At 37.4% G+C, this 13,457-nt stretch overlaps 1 protein-coding gene across 6 annotated transcripts in view; it reads left to right on the top strand.

Annotated features, from left to right (window-relative positions):
* LOC132397356 (growth arrest-specific protein 2) overlaps positions 1 to 13,457 on the top strand; it is a 167,963-nt gene that overhangs the window by 27,298 nt on the left and 127,208 nt on the right. For 2 of the 6 annotated variants that reach the window (XM_059976022.1, XM_059976019.1), the window contains 3 exons: positions 5,226 to 5,428; positions 6,836 to 7,060; positions 8,328 to 8,483. The exons of 1 other annotated variant lie outside the window; for it this stretch is intronic. In XM_059976022.1, coding sequence (XP_059832005.1) covers positions 8,342 to 8,483 — 142 coding nt within the window. In that variant the 5' untranslated portion in view covers positions 5,226 to 5,428; positions 6,836 to 7,060; positions 8,328 to 8,341. The remainder of the gene's footprint in view (positions 1 to 5,225; positions 5,429 to 6,835; positions 7,061 to 8,327; positions 8,484 to 13,457) is intronic. 3 more of the 6 variants (XM_059976020.1, XM_059976021.1, XM_059976023.1) reach the window with 2 other exon arrangements.

Raw genomic sequence — 13,457 nt, 5'->3', positions numbered from 1 at the left:
TTTTTATCTTTTAAAAAAATTCCATGGTCAAATTTCTCTGATAGGGAGGTAAAGAAAAGTTTACTTCAACTAATTGGTTAGCTAGTGGATAAGTATAAGAATTAATTAAGAAAACTAATCTTTATCTCAAGATCTTATGACTAAGAAGTCAGGTAATCAGCCATTAAATATAAATAGTTTTAATTATATCCTATCTGGAGTACTGTGTTGAATTTTGGGCATCAAACCTCAAAGATTATATTTTTCTTGGAAGGCATATGGAGCAAGATTATTGGAATGATTTTTGTGTTAAAGGGTTGAATTGAGGACAGGGTGGACAAACATAATAAGGAGGGAGGAAGCACATGAACATCTCCAATGCATGCATTTAATTATAGAAATTCATTACATTGGATGTAGCAGGTATTTATTATCTGCTCTGGGAAAAGAGAACAACAGGTAATTTAATAAAAGTGAAGATTGTATTTAACTTTTGTTAGGTATGGAGTAACAAGACTTATTAGGTATGGAGTACAGTTCTGGTCACCGAATTATAGGAAAGATATCAATAAATTAGAGAGAGTGCAGAGACGATTTACTAGGATGTTACCTGGGTTTCAGCACTTAAGTTACAGAGAAAGGTTGAACAAGTTAGGTCTCTATTCATTGGAGCGTAGAAGGTTGAGGGGGGATTTGATCGAGGTATTTAAAATTTTGAGAGGGATAGATAGAGTTGACATGAATAGGCTGTTTCCATTGAGAGTAGGGGAGATTCAAATGAGAGGACATGATTTGAGAGTTAGGGAAACACGAGGGGGTATTTCTTTACTTAGAGGGTGATAGCTGTGTGGAATGAGCTTCCTGTAGAAGTAGTAGAGGCCAGTTCAGTTGTGTCATTTAAGGTAAAATTGGATAGGTATATGGACAGGAAAGGAGTGGAGGGTTATGGGCTGAGTGCGGGTAGGTGGGACTAGGTGAGATTAAGAGTTCGGCATGGACTAGGAGGGCCGAGATGGCCTGTTTCCGTGCTGTGATTGTTATATGGTTATATGGTTAAAGACATGTAAATGGAATTTAGAGCTAACCATAATAAATGAATAGCGGAATAAACCAAGGTGCTGAATTGCCTAATCCTGTCCATAGTTCATATGACTCAATTTGCTTGGTCCTCTTTCATACCAACAAATTTACTGTAAATGCTTCAGACAAAATCACTAATTGGTAAGGAGCTAAATGTTAAATTTCTCAAAGAATATAGAGAACTGAGAAATTAAACAATTACTTCACCTTAAACATGGCAAGTTAAATTGAGGACGAAAATTGTTGGTAAACAGTGCACTGTAAATATGTCTGCTTCAGAGGGTCTCTCCTTGGCTTATAGCATCAGAGAATTATCTCTATAATAAAATTTTCTTATATTTTCTTTAGCAAGCAGAGTTAAAAAGCAGTCTTTAAATATTTTATGGATTTGAACCAACTTTCAGTGGTTTTGGATCCCATTACATCATAAGAAAAACCTTAATTTACTCAAGAGTCCATATATCAATATTGCTTTTTGGTCTCCATGGTCTGCAGCAATTTTTAAAAATATTAGTTTCATTCCCTACTTCCACATGTTTCCACCTGAATCAACTCCCAACAGCCTCCTTTCTGGCCTACACTCACCATTTTAAACTGCCAAAATTTCCTAGGCTAGTAATGTTAATCTTTACTTGTAATGTTATCCTGCCCTTATTTCATTCCAATCCTTCTCAATTTTTCATAAAATTTATCCTGAGGTTTAAAGCAGGTATGTGATAATACATGTAAGTACATATTATTGTCCAATCATTTTATGTCCAAGGTTTTTCATTTTTGATACTGTATTGACCTTCACTAAATGCAACTTAATAAAGTTTATATTTCACTATCTTTTGTATATTTGCCCAATTACAAATATGGGCTTTCCATCATATTTATCTTGAGCTTTTCTAATTTTCAAGATTTCTTTTGTAATTCATTCTAAATACCTTTTATTATACTTTTCTCTTTTTATGACTTGTCGATCTTTAGTAAATTCCTCCTTTTTTCTTGAATCAAAAGCAATTTCCCAATCTAGTTTAGATGCATTTTTTCATTTTTAACCCAACTTCTCAAACATATCCATTCAGCTATCTTGTTTCTACCCACAATGCAGTCCATTTGGCTTTCATTTTGAGTGTTGAGATGATTTTGGTAAGACGTGTCTATGTTGGTGTAATGGAACACTTTTTTCTATCTAGTGCCAACAATGAGTGTTCCAGGTCAGTTAAAGTTCAGGCTGAGGTTAGATGCAGTTAAAGATCCTGACTGTGTATATCTTGCAAATTCTTCTGTGTATATTTTCCAAATTGGTCTTGAACTGTGACATGTTTGATCAGTTTTGATTCAGGACTTGTTCCCAGAAAAAAAACTGAACAAAAACTGTTCAAATTAACACTTGAATCCTTTACAACAAATAAAAAGAGAGAAAGCTTCCATTTGGGCAGCTTTTGTTCAATTGGGCCTCGGGCCCAAAAATTAAGTAGCTTCTTAAATCAACTAAACTAGCCAACTACACTAAACAAATCAAATTTTTTTGTTTTTTTGAAACCCACTGCAACCTCTCCATCACAACTGCTTTAATAATGTATTTAATTTCAATTTTTCGCTTACCATCATCAGAACACCAGTGTTAGCAGTAATTTTTAATATATGCAGACATTTGACCACAGAATCCTACTTTTATTAAAGGTGACAATTTGTCTTGATGTATCAATTAGTTTTTTTAAATAGCTATCTAATTTAGTCCCATGCCTAACCTTTTCTTATAAGCATGCAGGTCAATTGACCAAATGCACCTGAAAGTACTCAAACGATCTGATTCCACCACACTTTCAATTTGTGCATTCCAGATATTAATGTGTGTGTGTGTGTACGTACACATGTGTACATGTATTTGCACATGCATGTGCAGAAGTGCTGTAGGGGTGTGCAAATATCTTCTTCCACTCTTTTTCTGTTTTGTTTTCCAAATCTATAGATAGCAATAACCTCTGATAATTGAGTCATTTGCCAGATAAAGACACTTTCTACCTACTTTATTAAAACCCCTCATTTTTCCACCCTGTGCTTAACAATCTGTTTGCCACTTTGATCTCACATTTTGTTGCTGACATACTGTTAAGATCATCTACTTCTGTAACATTATCTGTCTGCACCTCATATCATTGGTTCTTGAAAACCTTTATCACTTCTAAATCTGATTTATTTCAAAGCATTTCCTCAGTGTATCTCACTACTTAAGCTAAGCAGTCCTTTCACCCATCACTTTTGCTCTTAATAATCCATATTGGCTCTTTGCATGGGCAGTATTTTAATTTTTAAATCCTCATTCTCAGCTTACTCCAAATGTTAGGCTCTCTTCTTCTCTTCATTCTTACCCATTCTTTGACATGCAATAAAATCTGTGGTCTTTCTATTTTACTTTGATCACTTCTGAATTTATTGATCCACATTTGGCAGACTTGCCTTCAGCTGCTAAGGCTTTACTTTGAAATTTCCTCCCTAAACATTTCATCCTTTCTCCCTCCTCATTTCTCTGAGATGCTACTTAAAATCTAACTCTTTAATCAATGAATTGATTATTTCCTGAAGGATTTATAGTTGCACAGCACTCTTGAATTTATGTGAAACTGATATGCTTCCAACCAAAAAGTTCAAATTTATACGGATGGATGCCCTCGCCCTCTCAATACAGCCAACTGTCTTCAATCATGATGATTCCAACTTGAATGAGGGCCCAAGTAAAATGGAAGAATATTTCTCACAATGGACACTAGGTCCAAAACCCCACAAACAAATTTTCTGAATTTCACCTTGACAGAAGAAATGCTAAGCTGCTTTCTTTAGCTAAACAACCATACTCTAATCTACTTGTGACAGATAAACATCACTAATGTAATCCACTGTAAAGAAATTTGCTTCCAAGCTGAAGCCTAGAGACTACAATATAGATATCATAGGTGTCCCTAGCTCATTATGTAGCTGAGTACTCTATACCTGTAAAAAAAAACAGGTGGAATTTGCAATATACTACATTGCTGGAACCCTTAGCTAAGCCCCAGTGCTCTGGTTACCACAGGCTGTGCCTCCACCATTTCACTCTGAAGCAGTGACCCAATAGGTAATCTAGTAATGCTAAAGTCTTCTGATCCATGAGGTCCTCAGCATAATTTCTTATGCAATCACACAAGTCCTTTTAAATTTGCACACTTAACCTTTAACAATGAATTAGTTTTGGAGCTTGGGTAAATAAATATTTACAAGAAATGCTAAATATCTCCCAATAGGTCCAAAGCAAAAGACCCCATGCATTGATCTTGGACAAGATTCATGTGCAATTTCAAATCATGTCAATTCAAACGATTGAGAGATGTGAAAGCAATGTAAAAATGTAAATTAAGAACTGGGTCACTCAGAAAATATAATAGACTATACTGTATAATTCTTTAACTGATTTACAAATATGATGGAAGAATTCCAATGATACACTCTGCTGTTCAATATGCAATTGTCTGGCTCAACTATTTAAATGTTAAATTACAATTGTTATTCAATGTCTAAGTCACTAACATGGAGGAAAATATTCTCTCCCCGTTTGGTCAGCGTCCAGTTTATCTGGGAATTCTGTAGTATTTTGCCTGAATTAAAGACACTATATAAATACATGTTATGCAGTGAAGAATATTACTGGTTTTCCACAAACAACAATGAATATTCTGAATTAAGTCTGTCTGTTGTGGGTCATATCAGGATAACTATTTGAGGGTCCATGGATACAAAGAAAATTGCGTCCACTGAGCCTAATGGAAATACTGTTACTCCCAGCCCTTGAGGGGAGATGTTACATGCTGCATTGTGGTTGCATGTGGCATCTGCCTTATCCCAAAAATAATCTGTAGGCAGTTAGAAGTGTTAATCAAATCAATAAATGTGTGGTGTGGTGCTGCATTACATGAGAAGCTCAGGAAATTTGCATCACATCACATCAAGATGTTCTATATCTAATTAACTGCCTTGAAGCATTTGTAATTATTTGTGACAAATATGGTGCCCCTTTTGTTCCACAAAGACAAGATCCTACAAACTATCTTTTGGTATAAATGGCGATTTCAATGTTCAAATTAAATTTATTATCAAGATACATGTATGCACCTTATACAATCATGAGAATCATTTTCTTGCAGGCATTCACAGTAAATACAAAGAAACACAATAGAATCAATGAAAGACCACATACAAGGCAGACGCACAACCAATGTGCAGAAGACAGCAAACTTTCAATTACAAAAGAAGAAAAAAATAAATACATAAGCAATAAATATCGAGAACATGAGATGAAAGTCCTTGAAAGTGAGTCTGTAGATTGCAGGAACAGTTCAGTATTTGGGTGAGTAAAGTTATCCACTTTAGTTCCAGAGCCTGATGGTTGAAAGGAAATAAGACCATAAGATGTAGGAGCAGAATTAGGCCATTCAGCCCATTGAGTCTGGTCAGCCATTCCATTATGGCTGATCCTGGACCCCACGCAACCCACAACACCTGCCTTAAGACCATAAAACCATAAGATGTAGGAACAGAATTAGGCCATTCAGCCCACCGAGTCTGCTCTGCTATTCCCTCACGGCTTATCCCAGATCCTATTCAACCCCATACACCTGTCTTCTCACCATATTCTTTGATGCCCTGACTGATCAGGAAACTATCAACTTAATTTCCCCTTGAAATAAATGCCAACATTATGTTTACCTTCTTTTTCTCAGACTCAACCTGTAAACCTTTTGGGAGTCTTGCACGAGGACCCCTAAGTCCCTCTGCATCTCTGACGTTTTAAGCTTCTCCTCATTTAAATAGTAGTCTGCACTATCGTTCCTTTTACCAAAATACATCATCATACATTTCCCGACTGTATTCCAACTGGCACTTTTTTGCCCATTCTTCCAATTTGTCTAAGTTCTGCTGCAATCACATTGCTTCCTCAGAATTAACTACCCCTCCACCTACCTTCATATCATCCTATTCCTGAACCTGCTATGGTGAGTCCTCAGGCTCCCGTTCCTTCTTCCTGATGGCAGCAGCAAGAAGAGAACATGGCCTCGATAGTTGGGCTCCTTGATAATAGCTGCTACTTTCCTGCAACAGTGCTAAATGGTGAGGAGGGCCTTGATGGTTTGGACTGTATCCACTACTTTTTGTAGGCTTTTCCGTTGAAATCTTTGATGTTTCCAAACCAGGCTATAATGCAACCAGTCAATATACTCAATATACAGCTAATATACTAATTTGTTTTAATGGTGAATGAGAGGTTTCTCCCCAGATACCTAGTTCTTAAAATATTTTTTTTAGATCTCTTAAATGCCCTAAGGGGGCATTGAGCCTGACAGGCAAATAATGCTTCCTTTAATAAAGCACAGGCACAAATGACAAACGGGTTGCAAGTGTATCAAATTTTGCCAAATTTGTGCCTGTAGAAGTAACAAAAATGAAAAAGTTTACAGATCGAATGTGTTAACAATAAACGGAAAACCAGTGTATAGATAGCGATAAATTCTGAACTAGTATTGTTTTTTATTGTGCGCAGTCAATTTAATACTTTTTCAGACTGAAAGATCGGGTTGCTCACGTGATAAATTAATTTCAAATGTGTCTATTTCCAACAAGAAGACAGAATTAAGTTTCTTAAAATCCGATTTTGCCAGATGCTGAAATGTATACGCGGTTCGGGGATAGATCATGACAGTGAGTGCTTGGTGGTGGAAAGATTTTGCAGGCATTGACTTCCGTTCTCATTTGACAGGATGATGTGAATGTGTAGGAAATGTGGCGTTACTCTGTGGTCGGCACTACTTGAATTCTTCAAACTAAGATGTACACTTAATGAGCTGAAGAATCGGCCATGCCGGGAGACCTTTGCGGGAAGTGCTGTTTGATCTATATATGCGTACCAGCAAGGGCGTTCTGCAGCGTGTTGCATTGCAGCAGAAACTGAGTGAAATCGACAGAACGGATCCGCTTAAAGTGGGTGAGGAGCAATGCAGTGATTACTTTGCAACTATAAGCTTACACATTGCAAAAGTAAAGAAAGCGTGAAATACTAGCGTAAAACAAGGAGTACTGACACATTATCAGATTGATCGCAATCTAAACATACAATTTAAAACAATTAAGAGCATATTTCAGCGCCTTGCATGTTATTAATGAAAAAGTACGAGGTACCGTCATCTGCATACTTTAAATCTTTAGTGGCAGTTGAGTGCAATCTTTTAAATAGTAAGCTGTCTTAACTGTTATAGTTACTGCTCGAGATCTTAATTTAGTTCGTTCTCACGATTTGATTAAGTGAAATCTGGAAAACAATAGTCTTAGAAATAGTTTTAGATCAATTTCACCATTGAGTTGTCTGTAGTTTATACAATATTCTATTACAAAATAATAGAATAAAACTTTAGTTTCAAGCTAATGATGTATTATGTATATCAATTATCATTGCACTGTTTAAGCTCTATCTAGCCGTATTTTATTTAGGTAGTTGATTTATTGTTGTTTTCCAGGATAAACTAGTGACTACTGATGAAATTATAGATGGCTCTTTAATCTCTTCTTCTTTTCATATGCAGCCCTTTTATAAAGATCGATCTAATAGTTTAAATTACAGATGATTAAAACATTGTAACACAGCTCTGTGCTAAGCCGATGCAATGAATGCACCTCTGTGCAGTCTTGTATAAAACGCTACTGTTCTGGTAGAGGGAGCTTATTATGCCTCATAGTTGTACTGAAAAGGGAACAGACTGTTGCATACTCTTTGGTATAATATAAACGATACTAAACCAGATCTCTAACGTTGAGTGAGATACTTGGAACTTGAGATGTTAGCTCGCATTCATATACAAAAAGGGCTCTTCTGAAGCAGAAAAAGTGTACAGTTAGATGTTCCTTTAGCAAGTACGCTGCAGTCACACATGTAGCACGGTGCTTATGCTGTTTGGGAATAAGGTAAAACTTAAATACTTGCCTTCTCTGAATATAAATATGTTGTGTTTTATTTTGGAAAAAAATGTAAATCTTTTTCAGCACTGTAAGCAGTTGAGGTAGAGTGTATATTCTTTATATAAGCCTAGTTCATGTTATTTTAAGTTTGACTGATTATTCACAGATGAAACAGTTTAGTATTTTAATTTGCCTTTTGTGTTTTCCCAGTCACATCAACTGCTGATAAACCACTTAATGAAGATACAATTTGCATATGTTGCATATTATTACAACAATCTTCTGTTTATAAATTACAGGTTGATACGGAAAGATGTACAGTACGTTTAGTCCCAAAGAACCTGGGCCAAGCCTTTCTGATATGCATCAGTACAGTCAATGGTTGGCAAGTAGACACGAAGCTAGTTTATTACCAATGAAAGAGGATTTGGCTCTATGGTTGACAAATTTACTAGGTAAGATGATAATGGTAATGATGGTGCCTGATTATGATGATTAATAATGTGAGTGAGATCAAGCAATATTGTGATCATGAGAGTAATGTGGCCATTCAGTGGAGCTTTTTGGGAAAAGTATTGGCTATAAAGAAATGATTTGCATTTCCTTGCACCTTTCACAACCACAGCATTTCCAAAAGTGGTTTGCAGCCAATAGAGTACTTTGGATATGTAGTCAGAGATGTAATGTGGAAACTTGGCACCCAATACATGCACAGAAAGCTTCCACCAAGAGCAATGTGAAAATGATGAGATAATTTGTTTCTAGTGATGTTGACTGAAACACAAGCCTTGGCCAGAATGTATATTGGCAAAGACACCAGGTATAATTCTACTGTTCCTAGAAAATGCCATACAACTTTAATCTACATCTCAGAGAGCAAGCAGTGCCTTCCTTTAACATCTCACTTGATAGTGAGCTCTTCCAATGGTGCAGTACTGATTCAAAGTGTAAAATGTTGGATTGAAATAGACAATGTTTAGATAAGTCTGTTCCTTAAGTAGGTGTTCTTCTTTTTAATAAAAGTTTTAATGATTGTAAGTAACTGTCCTCAGAAATGTTCTTTTGCATGATTCTCTTTTGATACCAAAATGTCTAGGTTCTATAGTTGATAAGATTCTCTGGTTGATTACAATAATTGCTGTTACAAACTTTCTATTTGTTTTCTGATTTCACCTGCTATGGTTTCTCCTTCTTCATGTGGGATAAATACCTTCCATATGTTGAATATCTTTTCACCTATGGCAAGTGATGCAAATATTGTGAAATGTCTATGTGTGTACTGTTACAGATTATTGACTTCTTGCCAGCCTTTTCTCAACTTAACTCTGCTAGATTCCTCATAGAATCAGAACCCCTGATTTACTCTAGAGGAGATGTCCTAAAAACCTCAGCTTTGATAGATCTGATACAATATTTGCATCACTATTCAGGATCGGAATCAGGTTTATTATACTGACATATGTCATGAAATTGTTGTTTTGTAGTAGTAGTAAAATTACTATGTTACAATAAAAATACAAACGTAAATAAATAGTGCAGAAGAGGAATAGCAAGGTTGTGTTCATGGATGATGGAGGGGATGATATTGAGTGTGGATCCTCAGTCTCCTGTACCTATTCCTTGAGGGTTGTAGTGAGAAGAAGGCATTTTTCCTGGATGTTGAGGGTCCTTAATGATGGATGCTGCTTCTTGAGGCACCACCTTTGAGGTCATCCTCAGGATGGAGATGCAACACCTTGTGTTCAATCTGAGTAGCCTCTACCTTCCAGTAAAAGAACATTCCCTCTCTCTCCCCTCTTCTGTTCTCCACTCTTGCCTCTTTTCACCTGCCTATCACCTCTCCTTTGTATCCCTCCTGCTTGCCTTTCTCCTATGGTCCACTCTCCTCACCTACCAGATTCCTTTCCTACCCACCTGGCTTCACCTATCACCTTATAGCTATCCTTCTTACCCTCCCCCCACTTTTTGGGTATATTCCCTCTTTCTTTCCAATCCGGAAGAAGGGTTTTGGCTTGAAACATTGACATTTTGTTCATTTCCATGGATGCTGCCTGACCTGCCAAATTCCTCCAGTATTTTGTGTGTGTTTCTGTTGTTTTTTTGAAGATATTCTGACAGTGAGGAGGATTTTGTGTGTGATGGGGTTGGCTGAGTGTACAACCTAGTTCAGCCTCTTGATCCTGAGCATTGGTGCCTACCTTCATACCAAGCAGTGATGTAACCAACCAGTCTGAATGTACACCACTGTACATCTGTTAAGATTTGTTAAAGTCTGGCATTTTCCTCAAACCTCTAATGAATTATAGCTGTCTGCATGCCACCTTCATGAATTCATCAAGGTGTTGGACCCAGGATAGGTCCTTTGAGATGTTGACACCCAGAAACTTGAAACTGCTCAGCCTTTCCACTGCTGGTCCCTCATTGTGGTTTGGTCTGTTTTCTCCTGACTTCCCTTTCCTGAAGTCCACAATCATTTCCTTAGTCTTGCTGTCATTAAGTGCAAGGTTGTTGCTGTGACATCAATCACCATTCACTTGATTAGAGAAGAAGAGCTCAGAAGGACTGATGTATTAGGTAATGCACCTTTTTATTTGTATTAAATGAGTTATATTAAATATTTTAAACTCTTATTTGCTTTTTGTTTCTCAATTTTAATCATTTTAAAATTTTTAAATATTTCTGAAAATAAGAGGCGTGCTGAGACATTCATAGTTTTTGAAAGTTTAGGGAGGCTATCATGCTAAGGAAGACTTAGTCATCTGTCAAAGTATTTTTTCCTAGTTGGTCATAATTGGGGCTTCTTTTTGCCTTTGGAGTGTAAAGAAAAACTTAATAATGGAGAATAAAGTAGTCACTTTGCAGAAACTTGACACAGAGTCATCTACAAATATGGCTGTAGATAACTTGCCTCTAGCAGGAACTTTTGATCCATTTTTTTGTAGAAGTGCCTTTGTCTCCGTGCACAGTGCACTGGAAGTACAAGTTCAACTTTAATTGTCATTCAACCATACATGAAAACACATGAATACAGCCAAACAAAACAGCATTACGCCAGGGCCAAAGTGCAAAACAAAGTACCAGCAGTCGTACACAGATAAGGCACAAATAGCACATACAAGTCAAGTCAAGTTACTTTTATTGTCATTTCGACTATAACTGCTGGTACAGTACACAGTAAAAACACGACACCATTTTTCAGGACCATGGTGCTACATGAACAATACAAAAACTACACTGAACTACATAAAACAACACAAAAAAACTACATTGGACTACAGACCTACCCAGGACTGCATGAAGTACACAGAATAGTGCAGACATGACAATCAAGAATAAACAAGACAATAGGCACAGCAAAGGTCAGTAGATTGGTAGTCCGATGTTACATAATCAGCTGAATGGCGGCGCTTGGGATTCTGTCCGTTTCTGTACTCACGCTGAGTATTTTGTTGCCACAGATGTTGTCAAATTTAATGTCCATTGGAGAGCAGAATGGAGAGCCAGCCGGCTAGGACTTGCTTTTTTCCTGGCATACACTCCTGCTCACTCGCCTCGCTTCTGCTTCCTCGCACACCACTTATGTTGTCCCCACCTCCAGCCACCGGTATCAGGTGACTCCAAGGACTGCAGGCCTGATTCTTCCAACAAGCAGACATTAGAGAGCAGAATGGACCGGAGGGATGGCTGGCTAGGGCTCACTTTTTTCCTGGCACGGACTCCTGCATGGTAGAAGACAACAGTAAAATGCAGTCACATGAAAAATATTGTCCAGGTTCCTGAGTCTATGAATGTTGCAGCAGTCTGCAGTTGAACACAATACATCTTGTCTTCTGATAAGTGAACACTGAAGGGAAGGACTGATTATATTTTATATATACGCCACACCACGCTGCCTCTTGTATTCCAGTGGAGCACACCGACTCCACCTCTCTCCTGGGTGGCTGTAAACAGGTGACAAGGTAGTTTGAGGCAATCCTTGCTATGACTAAGGCTACACAACTCCCTCACTGTCTGTCCCTGCCATTCGCCAATAAACTGGTGAATCAGACTTGCAGTATTCCACATTAACAATGTACAACAGGGTCTTGCAATCACAAGAAAAACAACTAAGGTGATCACTCATTGTTGGACTGCACACCTCCTTCACTTTGACACCTCTCTGATGCAGGCAGCATCATGATCTGTTTCTCTGTCAATGAGCAACTCGCTGATTGGGTAGACCTGCAATACTTTAAGTTACTAACATCCAGCAGGTTCTTGTGATCTTATAAAATATGTTTAAAAATGATACCTTTGGTTGACCTCATAGAAGCTGCTGCATCCAAGCATGCCACTATCTTAACAGAAGTGCATTTAGTGCCTAAAGATAAAAGATTTGGTTGATACTGTTAATTTTGTATGATTTGCTGCCACGTTATTGGCCGAGTTGAGGTGGTGGGGCCCAGGCCCAAGAGTGGGGAACAAGTCAGTGTTTGGGCATTGCTGGACTAGACACGGAAATAATTTGATTTGGCAGAACTGAGGCGAGGCAATCAGAAGTGAGGCAGAATTGAGGCAGCAGAGCCCAGGCCCAAGTCCAAGGGCGAGGAACAACCTGAAGTTTGCTGATTTAAGTGCTTGGCCAGATTGAAAAAGTCAGGGAGTTGGGCTGGTGTTCAGCTCTCTGCTGTTCAAGGTTTACTTGTCTCTGCAGAAAACTAAGGCTATGGCCTGCAACTAATGGGCTCCTGCATCAGCTGCAGTGATGACTGGTTTCTTGGCTGTGGATTAATTTTCACGAACTTCAGTTGTCAATGTTATTTGCTTACTTTTACTGTTTGCACAATTTTTTTTCTTACACATTGGGTGTTTGACAGTTTTTTTAATGGGTTCTTTTGATTTTCTTTGTTTTGTGGCTGTCTCTAAGGAGATGAATCTCCAGGTTGTATACAGTGTACATACATTGATAGTAAATGTGCTTTGAACTTTGCCTGATACACTCTAAACTTCATTGCTGTGATATTTTTCCCAATAATTGGTGACCTACATTTCATGTCAGAATATATTCACAAATGTTGAATGAGGATAATTCAATTTAGTTCTTTAAATGTATATGCAGTACTAATATAAGCATATCACATTATTTGAAGTTCTGATAACTACAGGCTTATCTACTGAGTTCAGTTTCTCTCTAACCCTGATGAAATTGAGCAATACTCTAAACTATGAATAATGTAATATTTAGCTCTTATTGGTTGGATTCTGTGTAATATTATTGGTTTTCTACAATGTATTATTTAATCATATTTTTTCTTAGCCTGCATTTAAATTTTCTAAAGCATAGCAATTCAGGACTTGCTCATAGCACTAATCAATATACTCATATTTCTGTCCCGATGAAGAATCCTGGCCTGAAACATCAGCCCTTTATTCTGCTCCATAGAGGCTGC

Source organism: Hypanus sabinus, chromosome 7 (genome assembly GCF_030144855.1).
Source record: "Hypanus sabinus isolate sHypSab1 chromosome 7, sHypSab1.hap1, whole genome shotgun sequence".
Classification (NCBI taxonomy): Eukaryota; Metazoa; Chordata; class Chondrichthyes; order Myliobatiformes; family Dasyatidae; genus Hypanus; species Hypanus sabinus.
Note: the sequence above shows the minus strand (reverse complement) of the source record. Positions and strands in the feature narration are given on the sequence as shown.